Here is a 24,679-nt window from a genome sequence, read left to right as displayed (position 1 = left end):
CCCCTTTGCGTTTTACTCATATTGTAACCTTTTATTAATTTTTTATTCAGATTCCAGCTATTCTTCTAATAAGTTTCCACACAAACCTCTTCTTGCACTTCTCTATAGTTTTCTCCCAATCCTCTTCCCAAACATCCCAAATTTCCAAAATGAAATTTTCTCTTCCACACACTAACTTAATTTTTTAGAGGTTTTGTAGGACTGGCGGTAGGGTGAGGTGATGATACCCAGAGCACTTTGAGCACTCTATGTCTTTTAGAGCTACAATACCAGCACCTTTCACAAAACAGCACTTCAGTAAGACCCAGGCTGGGTGCCAACCATTGTACCTATTATTATAGCTTCTTATATTACAGCAGACCAGACAGAGAATTGTGGAGTGGCTGGAAGAAAATGGGCATATTATGAGCAATCCAGACCAAATAACTTGGTTGTAATAACAGGCCACGGCTGTAACAAGTTGTTGTGAAGGACATATGCAAGGTCAAGAGAGACAAAGAAACTGTGTAATCGCACAGAGATAAGAGAGTTGGACTGAAAGATGAGTAAAAGCAGGATGCCTGCTTAGGGGGGGAGCAGCGTGTGGGCACCACACCAGGACCAATCATAGGGGAGATGGGAGCGTGTGAACAAGTAGTTTTAGCCTATCACCTTCTGTATAACAAAGCCTGCATAGCGTGTGTATCTTTTGCTGAGAATATAAATTGCTGAAAGTCTTTTAATAAAGTGGCACTAACTTGATCACATTGGTCGTATAAGTTGTGTTCGAACCTTCTGCGTCAACAAGTGGCACCCAAACAGGGACCCTCTCGTCCATGCTTCCAGGAGCAAATAGGCGGCTCAGAGGGGGCGGAAGAAGCTGGCCGTAGCAGGCACTGCCCCAGTGCCTGGGAAGGCACGCAATCTCGCCCTGATCAGGTGAGCGGTCAGGGAGGAGATGGGGTCCACGCTAAGCAAAGAAGAAGCGGCAGTGGTGAAGCTCCTCCAACATATCCTCTCTAAGAGAGGCTTATCTTATGATGAGGGAAGCCTGAAGAGGTTGCTGTCATGGGCTCAGCAGCATGGATTAATCTCCTCAGTGAGTGCAGTTTTTGAACTAGACACTTGGGAAAAGATTGGTGCAGCACTGTGGGAGGACATTAGTTCAGGCTCTAAAGACAGTGGGAAATTCTCCACAATGTGGAGAATTATCCTAGAGACTCTGGAAAAGATGAAAGCAGAACAACAAACTACAGCATCTGCTTTCACTGCCCTGTCGGCACAAGCTGAAGACACTAGAGCAAAAGACTCTGCTACTGCTATGACATTCTTGGGATCCTTGTTCCCAAAAGCCAAAAGAAGGGACAGGGATACATCGCGTGTAGCAGTAGTGTGGCTAAAGGGCCGAGAGCCAAAGGAGACGAATCCGCCACCGCTTGAATCTCCCAGTCCAAATTCGAGAGAACAGTCCCCGGAACACACGCACAATGTCTCGACAGAAGATGGCTTCTATCCACCTCTGCCTCCGTCCATGCCTCCATCACCTCAATCGGTGTTTGCAGAACGTCGCCGTGGTTTGGAGAATGTGCAGTTACAAGATCTCATGAAAAAATTGGAGCAACTTGAGATGCGGGTGCAAGAATCAGCTCAGCCTGTTCCTACAGCACCGCCACTATCTCCCTTCTCTACTAATCCTTTTATACAGGGGGGAGGGGGTGTGGGCAGTTCTGAGGAGACATTAGCAGTGGGACCACTACTACCGCCGGTTAAAATGGGTGGCGTGGGGGGTAATAGTAATCCAACACTTCGATGGCGGGGGGTTATTCGGGATGCAATTATAGAGGGACAATTTGGGCAGCTTGGGCCAATGGCATTTCCTTGTGATAGTAATGCCACAGGGTAACGAGTGGGAAGTCTTAGATTGGAAGGTAATTAAAGAAACAAAATCTGCAATAACACAATATGGGTTAAAATCTCCATATACTAATTCAATAATTCAGCATAATTTTACGGCAAATGTATTAACTCTGTATGATGTGCGTATGATTGCACAATCTTTGTTAATGGCTTCTCAACAGATACAATTTTTTCAACGCTGGCAGGCAGGGAGTGAAGCTGCGGTAGGAGCTGCAGTGAAGCCACTTGTGCAAGGAAAAAATAATAATGGGAAGCAAGATAGAAAATGTTTTAATTGTGGCAGGATGGGTCATATCAGATCACAATGTCATGTTCTAGTCTCAAAGCAAAAGAAATGGTGTGTGCAGTTTCGGAAAGACAATCATAACACTAGCAATTGTCGGGAAAAGGGAAACGAGACGTGGAGCGTGCCTTGCCCTCACGCTATGACACAAGTCCAGGGTGCTTGGAACGCTGCTCAGCCGCCACCTCCAGAAGCACCGGAGTGGACCTGGCAACAGCAGTAGCTATTACTCTTACCGACACCACAGTTCAATTGGTTGATTCAAATCTTGTGGGACCTTTGGGACATGGTTTAAGTGCCTTATTAATCGGACATTCTTCAGTATCTAGGAAAGGTATTTTTGTGGTCCCAGGACTTATTGATGCTGATATTGAGGGATGGATTAAAATAATGGTTTACACACTAACTGCCCCTATAACTATTAAGGAGGGATCAAAATTGCTAAATTAATTCCTTTTGAAGCAAAAGTGCCTAACGTAGAACAAAAGAAAAGGGGGATAGAAGGTTTTGGGTCTACCGGTCAGCCCGATGTTTTGCTAGCCATGGACATCAGTAGGGGAAAGCCGGGGGAAAAAATGGAAACGAGGCACCCTAGTGGACAAGTGTGTAAATTGCAGATGATTATAAATACTGGAGCTGATGTAACGATTGTACCTTTTTTTAAGTGGCCTAGGCAGTGGCCTCTAATGCCAGCGGGTACCGGCATTGTGGGGGTTGGTGAGACTCAAGCTACCTCTATCAGTAGAGATGTAATTGCATTTATGTTCTCCGATGGTAAGGTAGTAACTACGCGCCCCTATGTAATGCACTTACCTGTGGCACTAATTGGAAGAGATCTGCTCAGTCAGGTGGGAGCCCAACTCGTTACTTTGCCTTTTTAGGAGCTGCTACTGTTGAGCAACCAATCCTAAAAATCAGCTGGAGAACTGATGATTCAATTTGGATTGACTAGTGGCAGCTAAAACAAGACCGGCTGCAGATTGTTAATAATTTGGTGCAGGAACAATTAGATGCTGGACACATCGTGCCTTCAAGTAGTCCATGGAACACTCCAATTTTTACAATCCCAAAGAAATCTGGGAAATGGTGTGTATCACCTTCTGTATAACAAAGCCTGCATAGCGTGTGTATCTTTTGCTGAGAATATAAATTGCTGAAAGTCTTTTAATAAAGTGGCACTAACTTGATCGCATTGGTCGTATAAGTTGTGTCCAAGCCTTCTGCATCAACAGGGAATCACAGCTTCTTTTAAATAATATCAGTAATTCACCCTATTTATCCAATGACTCCCTTGTTCAAATATTCCCAGGGTTCCAACCCAAACCACTGGAGGAGTGATTCCCTTTGTCTTGTCTCGTTATCAACATAGAGACATTCATTCATTCATACACTATTAAAACATGGTACACTCGTACAAAACACCGACTATTAACAAAATTCCCAGGTATTCAAACCATACAGTTAACATCCATCTAGCAGCTGCAAATATAACATGCAAAGTGATTTTATCGCAATTGTGAGAGGTCCGCTTACCCTTCTCCTGCTTCTTATATACCAGTCATTAGCAGGTCCGTGATGGCTCCCTACACTGGGATGCAGCGGCGACCTGGGATTTGCTCGATCTGCCCTCAAGATCTCAAGATCGGCCGCCCCATTGGTCAGCAAATCCCTTCCTTATGCAGGGTACCTTCCTCCCATACGGGGACTATTCTGCACGCCAGACGTCTCTTCGCGATTTACCAGCTGCCCCGGCCAAGCCCATGATTTACAGGTCCCCTTTACTAAAACATACCGTTTTCTTCCGCAGCTTCAGGAGGTTGCTGTCTGCCCCCCGCGGTGAGCGGCTGGTAGCAGAGGCTCCTCCGAGGAAAGTGCTCGGGGCGCGCCCAGTGGCGTTCGCTCCACGGAGCAGAGATCCTCCTGGCTGGCTTGCCAAAACTGACTTGCGGAATCAGACTCCATAATCTTATCAGACTGTAAAGTAGGTATTTTTATTCAGCGCTGGGCAGCACTGGGGTAGTCTCACCAAAGCCGTGCCCACCAGGGGCAACAACTTGCCTCAATTTATACAATCAAATGTTTCATATACATAAGATTTCCAAATATGTCTATACATATTCATAACCTACCCCTGATTCATATTAAAATTAGCTTCAATAAGTCATTTCCGTAAGTCCCTCCCATGTGCTCTTGCGTACTGTCTCTTGGTGGGGGTCGTGGGGTTCATGGGGATGAAGGCTTGGTAGTCTTTCTCTCTCTGAACTTTTTACCTTTTCTCTTTGCGCAGACTCAGTTGTTCCTTGGTCTTTGTCCAAACTACAGAGTTGGTTTTAGCTAGTTCTCATAACAAACTGTCCTTCAGGAGGAACTGTAGACCCCTTGCTTTAGTTAATTTACCCAATAGTTAGTAAAACAAAGCATTATTTATCAACAGAAATCTAGATAATTGTTAAGCAATTAGATCTACTAAAATTTCTTTAACCCCTTCCCTCAGGCTAACAGTACCAGGCAGCCACTCGCTTATTCCACCTCTCCACCAGTGGGATGGGGACAATTGCGAAAAAAAAATATGTAAAACCCCGGGGGTTGAGATAAGAACAATTTAATAATTGAAATAAAGTAAAATATACTACTTGTAGTAGTAGTAATGAAAAGGGAGACAACAAAGAGAGAGGGGAATGAAACTCAAGAAAACCAAGTGATGCATAATACAATTGCTCACCACCCCCTGACTGATGCCCAGCCAGTCCCTGAGCAGTGATTGGTGACCCCTGGCCGATTCCCCCCAGTTTATATACTGAGTATGATATTGTTCTATGGTATGGAAAATTCCTTTGGCTAGTTCAGGTCAGCTGTCCTGGCTATGCTCCCTCCCAGCTTCTTAGGTACCTGCTGTGGTTGTGTGCTCCCCTGCTCCCCATCCTGTCCTTTCTTTCAATAAGGATGACCTACCAATGGCAGTGATAATGAGTGCCTCTGATCCCTGAGGGCAGTAATCGACTCAAATTGGCTTTGAGGGTTTGACTTGAGATCTCACAAAACAAATAACAGGTCTAACAATCAACCAGTCTGAGTGACACCCACCCCGGATGAGGCGGAGGCCTCACAGCCAGCTGTTGCTTCAAGAAAAGCCAGGAAGACCCCCATACATCTGTACAGAATACCCCACCCTGTGCTGAACCATCGGGCCCCACTGACCTCTAAGGGCCAATCAGTACACAATGATTGACTTAGTCCCACCTCACCTTGAGTATAAATCTGGCATTTAGAATCTTCTGTTTTGAGGACCAGAATTCCAACCACTGTATAGGCTTGGACCTCTCTCCTCCCCAAGCAGAGATACCTTTTTGGTAAGACTTGTGCCTCTGTATTGATATGGAGAAATAGTGTGAAATAGGGACAATGGACATCGATTGTGATTGTATAGGTCTGCTCAAGGAATGTGGGTATGGTGACTGGTCATGGGTGCGGTATCTGGTCACATAGGCACACAGCTTTGAGGAGACGAGAGATGAGAAATGTGAGATGGATCGTCACTTCGGGTATGCACGTTAGGCGGAAGGATCCCCCGTGCATCCAGCACTGCCAATAAAGGATACTTAGTCACTAAGAAATTTTGACTTCGTTCTTTAAATCAGTCTACGTCAGATATTACCCGGGAAAGTATTGTTAACTAAAGCGCTGAACTCTTAACTCCAATTCGATTGTTGCAGTAAATGTATTAACGGCAATTCTGAACTTGTTATATCTGTTGCCTTAATAAATCACATATTTTTATCAACTTTGTGAAACTGTTTCAGTGAAAGTCCTTGGACTGGGATCTGACAGGCAAACAATAATTCTGATGAGTGACTGTAGATATAATCCTTTAAATTTAAACCCACTGATCAAGTCTGAGACTAGGGTTGTATCTAGTCACACCTAGACACCTCTCTGGGAAGAAGTTTAGAAAGCAAGGGGATCCTTTCTAAACCTTGTGACTCAACAGGAGGGCTGTCTCCCCCCAGACACTCATCAGACTCTTACCCCTTAGCAGGGGTCCTCAAACTATGGCCCGCAGGCCGGATACAGCCCCCCAGGGTCCTCAATCCGGCCCCCGGTATTTACAGACGCCCCCCCCCCCCCCCCCGCTCCCTCCCCTCCCCTCCCCCCGCCGAGGGTTGGGGGGGGAAACCAAGCAGCCGCAGATGACTGCCTGCCACTTTATCCATGCGCCGGCCCCCTGTTTAAAAAGTTTGAGAACCCCTGCCTTAATGCAACACCTTACTGGCAGAGCATGGGAAACTGAGAAGTCCTTGATTCAAAGTAAGCAAAGCACTACTCTAGCAACAACTGAAAACATCAGTGTGTTACCAACATGATTCTTGAAGTACGGAATTAAACTCTATAACTCGAAAGTAAACTCTATAACTCGAAAGTTATAAAGTAGGTATGTTTATTGCGCGCAGATGCACGGGGGATCGCTCCTCCACAAGCGTGCATGCCCAAAGTGACGAACCATCTCACATTTATACAATAAAACAAATGAATATTCAATTAACACCTATACATATCAGTTACCTAAACCTGCTTACTCTCGCTTCATATGTTAATTAGCTTATCAGTCCTTTGCCTGGAATGTGGTGGCCTTGCAGGTTTGTAGGTGATTCATGTCCTTGTGACCATCTGATCTTCTCCAGCAAGGAGACTTAGCACTCCCTCTAGATAACATTGGAATGTCTCTCCTCCTTTTCTCATCCTTTTTATAAATAGCCCCTTTGTTAGAGGAAGAAGGGTAGTCCTCTCCTCAAAGCTGTGTGGCTATGTGACCAGACACCACACCCATGACCAGTCACCATACCCACATTCCTTGAGCAGACATATACAATCACAATTGATGTCTATTGTCCCTATTTCACACTATTTCTCCCTATCATTCTCATACTAAATCCAAACCACACCACTGTACCACCTACTAGGAATAAAATTAACTCTATCCCAGCCAAAACCAGGACAATGGGTCTTTTTTTCAGCAGAAATTATGAGCATAGGTTGCAGGACAATACTATTTAAAAAATAGTACTTTTTATATAATGCTATGTAGTACTAATTACTTTAAACTAAAATACTTTTATTTTTATTAGAAAAAATGCTTATTTTAAATAATGAAATAATTTGTGACTTTCAGGTGGACTTTTACTTCTTCATGAATATATATGTATGTCTTATCAAAATTTTAATACTTTGTTTTAATTAATTTTTTTTTAGAGGTAAGCTATACTGTTCTCATGAATGAACTGCATTTTATCATTAATACTGATATAGTGAAAAAAACCTAAAACTCTGCTGCAGACAGAAGCTGCATAGATAACAGAAACATTAACATCGGAGAAAGAGGGAAGGGCGGGAGCTTAGCACTAAGCACTTCGAGAAGGGACAGTTAGTACCCATGGAAATGAGCTCAACAAGAATGTAAATAAGGAGCCTTCTGATGAGGACTTGCTAGCTGCTAAAAGAAAACAAACTAAGGTAAAATAATTGTGGTAGTGGTAGATCAGCGACCTCCTACTCAAATGGCCCCCACCCTGAAGATGGTGGATCCCCGCTAAGGGATCATGCTGATATAGATTAAAACCAGCCCAGTGGGCATGTATTACCTTGACATGTTTAGAGTGGATAATAAGGAAGGGCTCATCCTTAGCTAGCAGTTGTTTTAAGATAACAGAAACTAAACAACAAAGACTGCTAATGTATGCAAAGATAAACAGGAACTTCAGGTAAATGCCCAAGAAGGTGAAAAGTACATCCTGAAGAGGCGCCAGAGGGAGGAGATTCTGAATTTTCAGAAACCTTATGTATATGAATGACTTTGTATAATAAATATCCGGCTGCTTGTTGAAATGGTGTGCAAGTTAGGATCCCCCTTGCACCTGGCCCGCAATAAACATACCTGCTTTATAACGCTCTGATTCTGCACGTCAATACACTTTTGATGCCTGAAAGGGCCTAATTGGACTGATATACTCAACTGGAATATTTCCTAGTATGTTCAGAAACTTTCCACTTTTAATCTTCGGTGACCTTGTAATCTGTATAGGACTTTTCAAGAGCTTTAAATGTACAGCTGATGTACGGAATTAGACTCTATAACTCGAAAGTTATAAAGTAGGTATGTTTATTGCACGCAGATGCACGGGGGATCGCTCCTCCACAAGCGTGCATGCCCAAAGTGACGAACCATCTCACATTTATACAATAAAACAAATGAATATTCAATTAACGCCTATACATATTTTTTACCTAAACCCGCTTACTCTCGCTTCATATGTTAATTAGCTTATCAGTCCTTTGCCTGGAATGTGGTGGCCTTGCAGGTTTGTAGGTGATTCATGTCCTTGTGACCATCTGATCTTCTCCAGCAAGGAGACTTAGCACTCCCTCCCTCTAGATAGCATTGGAATATCTCTCATCCTTTTCTCATTCTTTTTTAAATAGCCCCTTTGTTAGAGGAAGAAGGGCAGGCGTCTCCTCAAAACTGTAGTCGTCTCCTCAAAGCTGTGTGCCTATGTGACCAGACACCGCACCCATGACTAGTCACCATACCCACATTCCTTGAGCAGACATATACAATCACAATCGATGTCCATTGTCCCCATTTCACACTATTTCTCCATAGCACAGCCACTAATAAGCTATACTTTTTATACTGCTCTTATTTGCAGGGCTTCCCTCACACCTCACAAGCCAGGTCTCAGAAATCTAGCATTTTCTTCTTTCCCAGCTGCCCTTATTCAACAGTATTGAATTTATCAGTGATGATTTAAGTGTGGGTAGAAGATAGGCATTTTTTTATATATCTGAACTACTCTAATAATTTAGGAAATTATTCCTTATTTAGTTCTCCTTCATGACTATCTCTTCCAATGCCTTTTTTATCTTTTATCTTCCCCCTTAAGCTGTCTTTCTGCTTGCCTTTCAGTTGTTTTCATACTGCCTATTAATCTCTTATTGTTTCTTAGCAACTCATGAGGGAGAGATGCAGAATTTTTCCCTAAGCTGCAGATGTTTTTCCTCAGTTCCTTCCCTGAGCAAGGGATGACTTGCTGAGAAATCCTGAGGGCTATTTCTTGTGTTGGCTAGACTGGTGCTTCTGTTCTTTGCCATCCTACTGGCATATGCACTTCAGAAATGTAGTTTTCTGCAACATCAGTCAACTCTGTTAAGCAAATGGGTAGCAGGTAGTGGTAGTGATATTAAATGATTAATAAACTTGAATGTATGGTTAGCATATTGACTAAGACAAACAGAGTGAATTAGTTGTTAAGAGTTAATTTAGGATAAGCACTTTGTATGTCCTGCTAAGCACTTCCTTAGGCACCTGCAAATCCTTTTGTTTAGAAAAGGTACTTCACTAAGGAAGCACCTCCACAAGACAGATGAGCTGATAGGAAGCTCACCACAAGCAGTGAGCTCAGCAAAACTAGGGGAAAGGTAATTCCGGCAGGGGGAGATCGTGTCCACCAACTCATTGACCACTGACTCAAGAAATCCCCCAGACCCAAAAGAAGTTGAGACTGAAAATGCAAAGTAATTAACATGAGAAGAGAGAATTATTTGACAAATGGGAAACAGTTTACTAAGTAATGAAAGAGGTGGGTAACTTGTAACCAGTGAAAGCTTGAAAGCTGATGTCTTTGTGTTAAAGAAAATGTATTTTGAATGAAGACATTTAAAGTGCTGAAGCTGCTAAATGGCAGAACCAGGCCTCAGTCCTTGTATAGCCCTAATCCAAGGCTGGTTTAAAACCCAGTCAAGTTAATCAGTGGGAGAATAGAGAAACAATAGATGATCAATTTGTATACATAGGTGCTCTCAGAAATGCAGTTGTTTTTAGAAAAATTAGTACATGTGAATAGGAATTGCTTGTTCAAAGACTATGTGCTTGAAGGACTGTGTGAGTGAAAGTAGGCAGAAAGAAGATCATGATCCGAGGAGGACCTTGGAACCAAGGCAGAGACTGGAACCAAATAGATGAATCAACTGGGACAGGGTCAGGTGATGGATTCTCAGAACTGACAAGACCAAAGGAAACTTCTAAAAACTTTGGACATTGACTAATGATTTGATAAGTGTATATAAGCTGTGCTGTATCCCTTTGTTCTCTGCCACTGAGGTGGTGGCCCAACTCTGAGTTGTGATTAAAGCAAACCTAGTGGTACCCATGTCTGTGTGAATTTTTCCTTTAGCACTTTGTATGCTAAACTGTATAAATAGTCCAAGGTTTTTACAATCGGGGAACTAGGCATTTGTGGGTTACCACCTAGCTCCCTACTTTATGCAAACTAGAATACAGGTATAAGCAATACCTTGACTCGATGTGTGAATTTGCGCTGCGCACCAGATAACAAGCCCACTTACACGAGAACAGTAGGTCAATCTTTGTTAAATCTGTGGACTAAAAGTCTTGCAGTAAACTGGGTTTTAAGTATCTTTCTGAGGTGAAAGCACTCAATAGATACTAGGCTAAGAGCAGAAACTCACTTTACAATTATTGCTGAAACTGAATAAAGCAATGTGGTCAGGCCTACACCCACTACTGTCATTGAAATTGGGAATAAGAAAACTTAACACCAACGTAGCATTAAGAAGCATGCATTCATTATTGCAGCACTGGATGTGTTACATATCTGCTAATAGAATTAATTAACCACATTTGATTAGGAATATAGAGTTATTTTAATAAGAATATAGAGTTATAAGAAATATTTTAATTAAACTTGTATTGTACAGCAACAGCTGTTATGAAATCCTCTGTATAACCCCGTACCAAGGCCGAAGGTGTTGGAAGAAGGGTTCGCCGGAGTCAAGAAGTCGCTCAATATGAGTTATGCATCTTGCTCAACTTTATTAGTTTCTAACACTACTTATATAGAACCGATACACATGCATATTCACAAAGCAAAAATATAATTGGTTATTAGTCTCTAAGCGCGCGCAGTTCTCACACCCCTAATTATCATGACTAAAATAAGCATTCTATCCATGTAGCTAATTGAGTTGCTGTGCTTCAGCCTTGTAGTTTGTTACTCCCTATATTCCCATACCGCTCCCTATCTTTCTTGGCCCTGCACCTGCTTTCCCAGCAGCTGTATCTTGTTAGAGCCACGGCCTGTTGGCACAACATAATTACTTGGCCTCAGGATTCAAGAATAGCTCAAGGCTACCTTTCTTGTTAACTTCAGCACAGCAACTTCAGCACAATTATAAATTACAGGCCTATTGTAATACCAGGCCTGGATTGTGCAGATCTTCAGAGATTCTAAGGCCACGCTTCTGCAGCCATTCTTCTACATGAAGGAATTGGTCAGAATCACCTAGTAGGAATGTCTTAGATAACAGACTTAAGATTCAAGATGATTGTTTATATGTAACCTGGGAGAATGTACTACAATGTCAAAATGTAGAAGTAATGGGAACTGAGGAGAGTCGAGTGAAGCAACTTGTAGTTACCTGCCAAGAAACAGTTACCTTAAGTGAAAGGTAATTCCGGAAGGGGGAGTTCGCGACCACTGACTCATGTACCACCTACCCAAATTTTACCCCAGACCCATTTCCAGACCTTTCTAACCTTTACTGAGCAGAATCGGATATGGGAGGAGAGTATGTTAATGTTTTTCGGGAAATACTATGTTTATGCATGAATACTTAATGAATATGTACGAATAAGTTCTATATAAGGTATATGATTTTGAAACTTGGTGTGCGTTGATCGTGAGAGGACTCACTCACGCACCTGGCCTTCAATAAAGAAGTGTCTGCTTATCTACATCACATTGGTGTTGATAAGTTCTTTATTCCGAGATTTTGGTAACAGATGTATGGGGGATTGTTCCACCTAACGTGCATGCTGTATGTTTCATGAAAACAAAATTATATAATACATACTTATGATCATGCATTACATTTCTCAGAAAAATCATACATATTCGTTCAACAGGTGGTTCTTTGTTAATTGTCGCACATACTCCTTACAGGTATCTTAGAGTCTTCTAAGGGGTCTCAAACAATAGTTGACCCTACAGTTACAGCTGACCAATCACTGACCCTTAATTTACTTCCCTTATATGGGGAATCCAAGGAGAGTCCAAATTTTTTTCATTAGTTACCTATACAGTGGTCTCCTCAGTTACTGTACAATCCCCTCAGTGATCATAAGTTTTAAATTACTCTTTCCCCCTTAGTGTAAAATTATACAACCAGGGTTGGTTAGCAATCTCTCCATAGTAATTACACTGAAACAAACAATATAGTTGCAAAGCTAAACCAGAATATATAAGAAATATAGTTGCAAAGCTAAACCAGACTATATTACAATGATGTTATACACATCATGAATCTCACATCCTTTCCTTATAAATCTGGAGTCTACACAATGGAACACACTGAACCACACAGCAAGTGACTACGATCAATACGATTAGTAAGCCATCAAAATTTGACTGTTCTCACTATCTACTGAAAGTACAAATAAGGTTATTCTAGTCCATTGTTTCATCTCACTCCACTTTATAGTTGGTGTTCTTTTGAGAGAAAGTTATTCAGTGCTGGTTGTTTGATGATGACATTTCAAAAATATCTTTAATGGTTCCATCGATGTTGAAGTTCATACCTCTTATGGAATCTTCTTAAGCCTAGTATAATGAATCCAGGAATCAATTCCTTCTAACTTAACTGCAGTATTTGTAGTTAGTAATACTTGATAAAGTCATTTCCGCTTTTCTTGTAGGGGTTCAGAGTTCCAAGTCTTTATGTATACAAAGGCCCCTGGCTGGTACTGATGTACATAGGTGTCCGGTGCAAGTGGTCCTGTCAGGACAATGTGTCGTCAGAGAGCCACAAGGACCATTCCTAAAGAAATCAACTATAACTTTAAATCTGTCTTGCCCTGTACATGTATTAATAGTATTTGATATAGTTTTCCATATAATATCTCATAAGGGCTAATCTTACTTTTGGGTTGTGATTGTATCCTAATTCTCAAAAGAGCTAATGGAAGGGCCTGTGGCCATTTTAAAGAAATTTCCTGACATATTTTACTGATCTGTCATTTCAAGGTTTGATTCATTCTTTCTACCTTTCCACTTGATTGTGATCTCCATGGAGTATGTAAATCCCATCTGATACCAAGGGTTTTACTTAACTGCTGAACAATGTCTGCTACATAATGTGGACCTCGATCAGAGGACATTCCTATCAGTACCCCAAACCTTGTTATTATTTCTTTGAGTAGTACCTTAGTTACTTCTCTAGCTTTGTTGGTGCAACAGGGAAAAGCTTCCGGTCATCTCGAGAAAGTATCAATCAGTACTAAAATATACCTATACCCATTTTCTCTTGGTAGATCAGAAAAATCCATTTGTCAGTAATCTCCAGGTGAATTTCCCTGCTTAGTGGTCCCTGGGGGTGTTCTTTTCCTGTTAATGAGATTATTTTTTTAGACAAATGGGACACTTTGCTATTACAGACTTTACTATTCCAATCATTCCTACACTTATAATCGAATTTTGAAGACTGGAGATCATAGCCTCACTACACCAATGTGTTTCTTCATGTCTCTTTTCTACAAAATCAGTTATTATTTGCAATGGAACAATGACTTGTTTTGTGGGAGTTATTAACCAGCCCTCTCTATAGTTGCTTTTAACAGTGATGCTGATTGTTGATCTGCCTCACTATAATTGGGCTTCAGAACTGGGAGCTGTACCTATTTTTCTGGCACTAATAATGCAAGGATGCTTTGTTCAGCCACCTCCTTAGCAGTTTTATCAGCCAATCGATTACCCACATTTACTGCAGACTATCCAAATTGATGTACTTTGCAATGCATTATCACCACTTCCTTAGTTTTTTTTGATATCCTGTAGAAGTTGAAGAATTTCTTCCTTGTATTTAATAGGTGATCCTTGGGCCAACAACAGTCCTCTTTACTTCCAGATGGCTATGTGCATGAAATAAATACATATTTTGAATCAGTCCATATATTTACTCTTTTTCTTTCAGTTACCTTCAAGGCTTGTTTAGTGCTATCAGTTCTGCCCTCTAGGCTGACGTGTTGATGGGTAGAGCCTCGGCCTTTATCACCTGTGTAGTTGTAACCACTGCATATCTGGCCATCCGTCTTCCATCTTGTACAAAGCTATTACCATCAGTAAACAATTCCAAATCAGGATCAGTTAATGGTTCATCCCTCAGATCCTGTCTGCTTGAATATACATGTTCAATAGTTTGTAGGCAATCATGATACAGGGATTCAGAATCCTTTGTTTCTGAATTTAAAATAATTGCTGGGTTAACTGCTGTAGTGGTTTTAAGTTCTAAATCATCTTGCTCCAACAAGATAACTTGAGCATGTGGCTTGGAGACAACCAATGTCCCCTCTTTTGTTCTAAAACAGAAACCACCATATGCAAAACATATACTGTTATTCTCTGTCCTATTGTTAATTTTCTTGCTTCTTGAATTAGGAGAACAGTTGTGGCCAGAGCACGCAAACATCCTGGTGAACCTTTGCTCACATTGTCCAATTGTTCAGAAAAATATCCCACAGCTTTCCTCCATGTTCCCAATCTTTGAGTCTGCACACCAGGGCCAAATGTAGTCTTTCATATACAAATAGCTCAAAAGGCTTAGACAAGTGAGGTAATCCCAATGCAGGTGCTTACATCAGAGTCCTTTTAAAATTCTTAAAGGCTGTTCGTCATTCAGGGTCCATAGTAAGTGGTTCTCTTTTGAGCCCTTCAGGGTTTCATAACCAATAATCCATAGTTGAGAATCCACAATCTGTACCATCTGACCATGCCCAGGAATGCCCTTAGCTGTCACACAGTTCTTGGTTCTGGAGTTTGGCAGATTGATTTTTTTCCTGTTAGTTTCCAGTTTCCATTGCCCTTGGGAAATCTCAAATCCTAGATAGATCACAGTTTCTTTTCCTACTTGGGCTTTGCCCTTTGATACATGATATCCTCCTTGTCCTAAGAAATTTAACAAGTTTATAGTCATTTGCAGGCGTTCTCCCTGAGTTTCTGTAGCCAATAAAATATCATCCACATACTGTAATATTAGTCCTTCTGGATTTTCCTTTTTCCACAATTCTAATTCCTTTGCCAGTTGATTGCCAAATATTGTTGGACTATTTTTGAACCCTTGTGGCAATACTGCCCAAGTAAGTTGAGTTTTGCATCTGGTGGTGGGGCTTTCTCATTCAAAGGCAAATATTGCCTGGCTACTTTTGTCTAGAGGTATGAAGAAGAAAACATCCTTAAGATCAAGTACTGTAAACCACTTATGCTTTTCCCTTAAGGATGTCAGCAAGGTATATGGGTTAGCTACCACTGGGATGAATGTCTAGAACAGCCTGATTTATGGCTCTTAAATCTTGCACTAATCTATAACTCCCCATTTGGTTTCTTTACTGGCAATACTGGAGTGTTATATACCGATTCACATTCTACTAACAATCCATAATTTTAGAATTTCAATATTAACTCTTCCAATCCCTTCCTATCCTCCCACTTAATAGGGTATTGGTTTTGTCTTACCAGTTTAATTTCGATCTTTAAAATTATTCTTATCGACTCGGCCAACTTGGATCAATCTGGGATACCACTAGCCCATACCAAAGGGGTTACTGCATCTTCTACCTCTTCAGGGGTTTCTTCCTATGATCTCTGTGTATTCTGTAGCATAAAAATCTTTGCTTCCACAGCTTTAGATTCAGATATTAACAATTGTACTTCTCCAATAGTAAAAACTATCTGTGCATCCAACTTAATAAATCTCTTCCCATCAAAGGCATTGGGCATTCAGGTATATGTAAAAATTAATGAGTTACCCATTGTTTTCCTAACTTGAATTTTAGAAGTCGCAGGAAGGGCCAATTCTCACTTTTCCCTGTGTCACCAACATTTACAGTTTCTTGTCTAAGACCTCCTTTACAAGTATTGAGTACAGAATAAGTAGCTCCTATATCTACCAAAAATTCTATCTCATCATTTCCCAGCTTTAACATAACCAGGGGTTCAGCTGGGAATGACTCCCTCGGTTCTCTTTGGGACTCACCATCTAATGTCATCAACTCAATAGCTTGCAAAGCAGGATCCAAGTTAGGGCATTCCTTCTTCCAGTGTCCCTTTTTCTTACAAATTGCACATTGGTCCTCTGCCAAACAGGGTTGTATAGGTTGTGTGGAAGGAGGCAACCTGCCCCCTCCCCCACTCCTCTTTTTTCTCAGTTATTAAAAACAGCCCATGCTACTTCCAGCATTTTTCCTAGATGCCTTGAATCTACCCCTTCTAATTTTTGAAGTTTCTTTCTTATATCTGGGGATGATTTCTGTATAAAAATAAAGGCAAATTGAACAGCTTCTTCTGGGTTTTCTGGATCTAGATTAGTATATTTTCTAGCACTTATTTTTAACCTTTCTATAAAAGCTGATGGTGATTCATTAAGCTCCTGTTTTACTTCATTGCCTTTGGCATAGCATGTAAAAACTAAATCCACATATGAGAGTTCATCCCATTTCCCCTACCACCTGCACTATAACATCAATTGCAATATCGTATTGCATCTTACAGTTCCATTCTTTGGCCATTTTTCTTGGTCATCAAGGGTATGCATCGGCCACCAATGATTACAATGTTCTATGAGTTGTTTCTGAGTGAAAGGATTTCTCCCACCCCCTTTCCCCAATGCTTCAATAAACATTCCAAGGGGGGATTTCTTTTTAAAATACTTCCTTCAACAGATTGAGCTGTTCCTACAAGAGTAAACACAAATTATAATAAACAGCAAAACACCTTAGACAGGACAATTCAAAAATCCAAGACAATTAACTCACACACTTAGAAAAATTTTCATCTTAAAACATAATCCAGGTGTCAATATCCAATACTATTCCAAGATCAAAACCACAGTTGTACGCAGTGGGACTCTAACCCGCAATTACGTACAAAGATCCCAATTCTGGGCATCCCTGAACCTATACCACAGTTGTGCACAAAATTGTTCCACAGACTTTTGTCTAGCAGAGCTATAACCTTTCCTTTACCAGTTCCTTAATGCGCAAGACCTCTCCTTGTGTCTCACTTGGGGAACTTCCCAAAGAATGCCTTTACCTCTCCATAGTAATTATACTGTTACAATATAGGTGCAAAGCTAAACCAGACTATATTACATGGTAACACTACCAACTACAAGAAACATTGTTATCTCTTTGTTTTTCATAGTCTACTTTAAAGGTGGTCTTCCTTAGGCTTCTGTTTGAAAACTAATATTTAGAAATTGATATATGAATATTTATTGTGTACATGTGGCATATTTTAGGGAGAACATGATAGGAAAACGTAATTGCTTTGTCTTAAAGTGAGTTCTTTAAAGACTCATATGTTACATTTCCAATCAACAGAACTTAAGAAAACATAACTTATATCTTTATTTATAACTGTATACTGTTGTGTCTAAGGAGTTCTTTTAATAGTTTTAATATCTGAGAGAAAATTATGTTGGATCATCTAGGAAAATGCTTAAGGAGGTAATTCTGATCTCAGTGACAGTTTAGATGCTCAGTGTAGGTTTGGCATGCAACAGCCTGTGCAAATTCTCACCCACACCCACACCCCCTGGTGGGATGGGGAGGAGAACTGGAAAAAGGTAAAGCTCATGGGTTGGGATAACAATAACTGAAATAAAGTAAAATAAGAATAATAGTAATGAAAAGGAGAGGGAGAGAGAGTAATAAAACACAAGGGGAAAAAACAAGTGCTGCACAAAACAGTTGCTAACTACCTGCTGATCGATGCCCAGCCAGTCCCTGAGCAGTGATTAGTGTCCCCTGGCCAACTCTCCCCAGTTTATATACTCAGCATGACGTTCTATGGTATGGAATATCCCTTTGGCTAGGTCGGGTCAGCTGTCCTGGCTATGCTCCCTCCCACTTCTTGTGCACCTGCTCACTGGCAGAGCATGGTGTCGCATGCTGGTCCAAGACCAGAGTGAGGTTCTGCTTGTATTCTCAGGAACAGAATTAAGACTAAAAACAGAGTCAAGGAATTTTATTTGCCTGACAACAGGTTTGAAAATGCAAAGGAGAGAGTGAGAGATAAAGAGAGAAAGGAAGGAAAGAATGAAGGAAATAATGAAAGAGTTCACAGCAATTGCTACCACCCCGGAGCTGCGGTGTCCCAACAGTCCGATTCATTTCCAAGTTTGGTGGGGGAGCATTCCATCTGACGTCGGTTGGTTCCGTTCTTTTATAGGGTTGTCACGAGCTGTTCTTCTTAACCACACCTTCCACCCAGCAGTGGTGTGCCCAATACTGTCAGGTGGTCCTCAGGGGTCTCCAGGCCTCTCGATCCCCCCAGTCCTGGGTCTGGGTGCATGCACAGGGGTTTGGTTAAGTTTCTCAGGATTAGCTCCCCCCATTACTCCATGGTGTCAGTCAGTGGGATTCCTGCCTTAATGTTGAGATAAACCTCTGCTGTGGTAGTAGTGGTGTTGGCTTCCTGCCATAGCAATGTTGAGACAAACATCTGCTGTGGCAATGATGGTTCTCACCGATGCAGTCTCTTACACATGGGAAACTGAGAAGTCCTTGATTTAGGGTGGGCACTACTTAGCAACAACTAAAATATCAGTGTATCAACGTGATTCTCACACTAAATCCAAAACACAGCACTCTACCAGCTACTAAGAAGAAAACTAACTATCCCAGCCAAAACCAGGATCAAAATTTGAGGAGCTGTGTTACGTTGGGAAGCTTACTTAAAATTAATTTCATTGGGTATTAATGAAGAAATTAAATTTACCTTTCTATGTAATTTCCTGTATTTTTGTTAATACCTAATTGCACAATCCTTCAATTTACAGGTGAACTATGGGGAAGTCTGTAATGAAAGTAGAAAAGGACTCAAATTCACCATCTCCTCTGACTGTAATCCAGAGTTTTCCTTTGTACCATATGGTAGTACCATTGCTGTTTTTACAATTTTCACAGAATAATTGATAACTATGCTTAGGAATACAGTCAACTGCTGTGTATTTCAACCTAATTTTCAGGTAAGTAAAGTACAGACAGTATTCCAGTCAACCTGGAATATTTATGAAGATTGCCAAACCATTTGCAAAAAAATTGGTAACTTTCAGGGATCTACTTTAATCAAAGATCTTGACATAACAAGTTGTTCTGTGGCCTGTGTGTCAAGTGAGAAGAGTTTGGTCAAGTTCTTGTGATGACCCTTTCTGTATTTGGTTCCTTCCACTATCCATTTCTTATGTAGGAAATTTTTCAATATATCTATAGTATTTTTTTGCCTTATATTGTCATTAAGAAATAATATTCATTAAGGCTTTTGCCTGTTTTCTGTAAGACTGAAGAGAAGGCATTTGTCTTTCTCTGAGACACCTAAGACTAATCTTACTGTGGTAAGTATGAATGGGAAGTACATTTATGTGAAGTGCATTAGTATTGTTATCAGTAAATAAATTTCTCAATTACTTGGATAGAGCAATCTTGCTCAAATGCCTGTATTTATAACAATCACTGGATCTATGAATGTTTTGGATGCAGTTGTTGAAAATGTGATGAGCTGATTAAATTAATCTGAGTACATTTCACCTAAGAAATACCATGGCATTACCAGGGACTCCTGGTGTTAGTACCCTTTTTTTGTTTCCTCTCCCCTTTTATCTTATCCTCCTATGGTATATTTTTCTCTGTAATAAGAGATTTAAGGATAAAAAAGCTTAATTTGTTATGAGATATTTTATAACAAATTACTCTTATTGCTTGTGGTGTGGCAAGAGTAGAGTGGATATTAGTATGGATTTTGAGGTTGTTACACAGTTGCCTTCAGGTGTTGAGGACTGTACTTATTGTTCCAGCTCCTCCTTTCTTGTCTTTTGTTTCTGAAATATCAGGCAAAAAGGGCAAGTGGATATCTTTTCATGACCTCTCATACATATAATTGAATCTGGTAGCTCTTGCTTTGAGTACAGTAACTTTGAAACAATGTTTGCCTACCACTGAGATGGACTTCACTGAAAGGTTTGGACACATTACAGATGAGGCAATAGAGCATAAACTAATAAGCTTTACTAGACCTGGAAAGCAGTTCTGGGATGAATAGGCAACGAGATACTGGATTCAGTGAAGAGTGGAATATTCACATTATAGCTAAGGCACATCTTTTCTGGACTGTTCTTGACTAGTTTAAAAAAGCCCTTTGTATTTTTAAGAATAGTTTACAAACATAAGTGCTAGTGTATTTATATTAAGTCATCTTTGGTGTTCTTTTTGGTAAGCTGAAGAGATGAGGTCTATTAAATCTCACTGTAAATCATATTTCCAGCCCTGGAAATGCATAGCTACAGTGTATCTATCTTGGCTTTTAAAATTCTTAGAAAAGGATCACTTGTGTGTGTGTGTATGCACACAAGAATTGCATCAGCCACTACAGCTATAGGTTTATGTTGGCAACAACTTCATTTGTTTATCCATTGTGATTCCCAATTCTCTTTAAGAATCAGCTTTTTCCAGAGTTCAGTTCTACATTCTCAAAGTGCAACTGCTTTTTTTTGTCTTTTCTTTAAATGTCCTTGCTTTTGATTTTATTAAATTATTACTTTAATGGAATTACATTACTATAGTCAGTGTGTCAACACCAAAGGCAGCGTTAGTGTTATTTTGTCTGTTTATGTTCACATGTATACTTCCAAATAGCTCAATTCTGTCTTGAGACAATTAAGTACTTTCATCAGTTTTCATATAATTCCACTAGAAATTATGATTTCCCAGTTAAAACTCCTCTTCTGAGAATGCAGTCATTTGTGAAATTTAGTTACCTGCTTTATTTTACTCTTCCAAGCAATATTAAATTGATATGTTACAAAGCTATTCACAGCTGTGTATTTCTATTTTCAGTTAAACCAGTTCTAAAAGAAAATCAGGTTTGCTTGGCAAAACCTGCTTTGTTGCAAACTCTGACTGGTGTTTATATTACTATATCTTTACAATAACTGAATCTTTTGATCACCTTTCCCTTTGTCTGGTTTAGGATTAAAGAAAAGTCAATTAGTTCATTGGTATCAGTATCATTCCACTTATTTTTGTTCTGTTTTTCTGAATGGCATATTTGCTCACTTTCAGCTTTGTAGTATTTCAATACATATAAAAATACAATTAACTTTATCAGGCCAGAAGTTTTCTTGGACAACTCTTCTAAGTCTTTCTGATAAAAATTATTAATCTGCTAGTGAAATGTGTAGCAGATAGCTTTCTAACATCTTTATTTCTTATTAGTACATTTGAAATTAGTACACTATCATCTTATGCAACAAGATCTACATCTGTTCTGTATAGTTTCTACCATTTCCATCTAGTAGCAAGTCTCTGTCATTGTTAGTTTTCTTCATTATTAATAGTATTTTAAACTTTTTTGCTCTCTAACCCTGCTGAATGATTTTCCTACCCACCCCCAAATCTGGTCTTTAGTTTTTCTTACTATTTTTTTTTCTATGCTCAAAACTTCTGATTGATTTTGGTTGCTACCAGTCCCTCACTTTCTGTTTATTTACTGTATTTTAATCACTATCTTTGTTTCACCTCATAACTGAAATAGTCCCTAAAAGAAACTTTAACTTTGCACCAATTATGTATTTGAAGTGAGATGTGTCTACTGTTTGCTCAGAACTATATAATCAAATATGATCATGATACCCAAGCAACTAGCTATTTGCAATCCAATGATATTACTCTGTTTACTCTTATGAGGTCCAAATTAGCAGGTTTGTGTGGAATACCTTTTGTGTTTGAGAGATTATGTGGAGCTGTCTCCACAGAGTGGTGTGAGATTCAGTTAAGGTGTATATATACATCCCTTTTGAGAGCCTGGGAACAGAGCCATAAAATCCACTATATTATTGTTGGCCTAAATTATTCTTACATAAATCTCTCTCTGAAGTTAATAAGATGTTAGTCTGCTTGAGTAATAAGAACTGCAGAATTTGGCCCATTAATAAGAGACATTAATCTAATAGGAGGTAGGCAATTTCAAGGGGTGTGGAAGAGGAAATCCTCATTGTGAAATTTCTTAGATGATGTTTACTGTTGGATCTAATATGCTAGATACAATTGTGCCATATTAATTGCTTAAAACAATTTAAGTAAGCAAACAAGAATTGTGTCTCCCTTTCAGAAAAAGGAATGGAGTAAAGTGCAATGTATAAATAACTTCATAAAATATTAGTTATGCATTGGGAAGCAATTTTGTTTTAGAATATAGCTACTTCTATTGTTCAGGAAATGCCAGCGACATTTGCAAAGGTATTTGGCAAATCTAGTTGTAGGTTAGCAAGTAAAGATAACCGAAAATTAAATTAGATTTTATTTGAAATCCTTCTGTGAATCTTAAAGCATAATATTTTCATATATTGTACCATAAAAACACATGGAGCATGTTTATGGTACAATATATGTATCTGTCCTATGCTGTACCATAAACATGCATGGAGCTTGTTGGCTCTTCTTTTGACTAATTTAAGGTATGAGTCACCATTTCATGTTGTAATAATTAATTGTGAGCATTTGCCAATGCAGTGTATATTAACTGAAGATATTGCAATACCAGGATCAGAAAATGAGACAAGTAGTAATAAAGATTAAATGGAAGTATGCTGATGCTACTATTACATTGCTCACAAGGAGAGATTTTGGGGTAGGAGGAATTGTTTTAAAGTTCTAGTGATATTCTATATCCTGTCAAAGACAGGATGCTTGAGTAGAGTACTGCTGACAGGATGAAGTGGGATTTGACCTATACCTTGGTGTAACTTTGACCTGTCTTCTTTTAAGCAAGTAGTATGTTTCTCTCATAAAATTATAAACTCTAATCTTGTATGTGTTATGCATTAATAACTTAATTCATGAGAGCAGTTTTACAAAAGTATGCCAGCTCTTTTGAATAAGATGTCCGGGTTTCAGCTGGGATAGAGTTAATTTTCTTCTTAGTAGCTGGTGCAATGCTGTGTTTTGGATTTGGTGGGAGAACAATGTTGATAGGACACTGATGGTTTTAGTTGTTGCTAGGTAATGTTTATATTAAATCAAGGACTTTTTGTTTTCTTGGGCCGTGCCAGTGAGAGGGCTGGAGGGGCATGGGAAATTGGGAGGGGACACAGCCAGGACTGGTGACCTGAACCAGCCAAAGAGGTATTCCATACCGTATGACATCATGCTGAATATATATAAGCTGGGGGAAGAAGAAGGAAGGGCATTTGGCATTATGGCACTTGTCTTCCTGAGTAACTGTTACGCGTGATGGAGCTCTGTTTTCCTGGGGATGGCTGAACACCTGCCTGCCCATGGGAAGTGGTGAATGAATTCCTTGTTTTTCTTTGCTTGTGTGTACAGCTTTTGCTTTAGCTATTAAATTGTTCTTATCTCAACCCTTGAGTTTTACGTTCCTTTCTGATTCTCCTCCTCATCCCTCTGGGTGAGGGAGAGTGAGAAAGCAGCTGCATGGTACTTGGTTGCCGGCCAATGTTAAACCACGACATAAGATTACCCACATAAATGGGTATTTATAGGAATTAGGCATTAAGCATTTGCTTTGCCTGTGTGCGTGGCTTTTGCTTTACCCAATAAACTGTCTTTATGTCAACAATGAACTTTCTCACTTTTACTCTTCTGATCCTCTCCCTCACCCCACTGGGGGAGAGTAAGCAAGTGATTGTGTGGTGCGTAGTTGCTGGTTGGGGTTAAATTACAAGTCTTCTATGGGCAGCCTGATCAAGGGGAACCTATCGATGAAGCCTTCTTACTCCAGCTACAGAAGGTACAGTGCTCACAGGCTCTTATCCTGCTGGGGGACTTCAACCACCCTGACATCTGCTGGAAGAGTCACACGGTGAGATGCAGGCAATCCAGGAGACTCCTGGAATGCATTGAGGATAACTTCTTAGGCTAGATAATAGACATCCTTACCAGAGGGGTTGTGATACTGGATCCATTGATCACCAACACAAGCAAGCTAATCAGTGATAGCAAAATAGGAGGGAGGCAGCCTTGGCTGCAGTGATTGTGCACTGGCGAAGTTCGCAGTCCTGAGGGATGTGGGTCAGGAGAAGAGTAAAGTCAGGACCCTGAATTTTAGGAAAGCACTCTTCTGGCTCTTCAAGGAGTTAGTCAATAGGACTCCCCATGGAAACTGCCCTCGGATGCAAGGGAGCAGAAGAGAGCTGGCAGATCTTTAAGGATGCTTTCCATAGAGTGCAAGACCTCTTGATCCCCACATGTAAGAAATGAGGCAAGGAAGGCAAGAGAGGGGCATGGATGAGTCGAGACCTGGTGGTCAAACTAAAGGGCAAGAAGGAAATACACAGGCAATGGAAGCAGGGACAGGTATTCTGGGAAGAGTATAGGGACAGGGCCAGGAAGGCCAAGGCGTGGCTGGAGCACAACTTGGCAAG

At 40.3% G+C, this 24,679-nt stretch overlaps 1 protein-coding gene across 1 annotated transcript in view; it reads left to right on the top strand.

The window, feature by feature from the left end:
* Window positions 1-937: 937 nt before the first annotated feature.
* Window positions 938-24,679, top strand: part of LOC130141908 (DEP domain-containing protein 1B-like) — a 59,900-nt gene continuing 36,158 nt past the window's right edge. The window contains 1 exon segment of the mRNA XM_056323204.1: window positions 938-1,766. Coding sequence (XP_056179179.1) covers window positions 938-1,766 — 829 coding nt within the window.

Source organism: Falco biarmicus, chromosome W (assembly GCF_023638135.1).
Source record: "Falco biarmicus isolate bFalBia1 chromosome W, bFalBia1.pri, whole genome shotgun sequence".
NCBI lineage: Eukaryota > Metazoa > Chordata > Aves > Falconiformes > Falconidae > Falco > Falco biarmicus.
The sequence above is the reverse complement of the archived record's forward strand: the minus strand, read 5'-3'. Positions and strand labels throughout refer to the sequence as shown.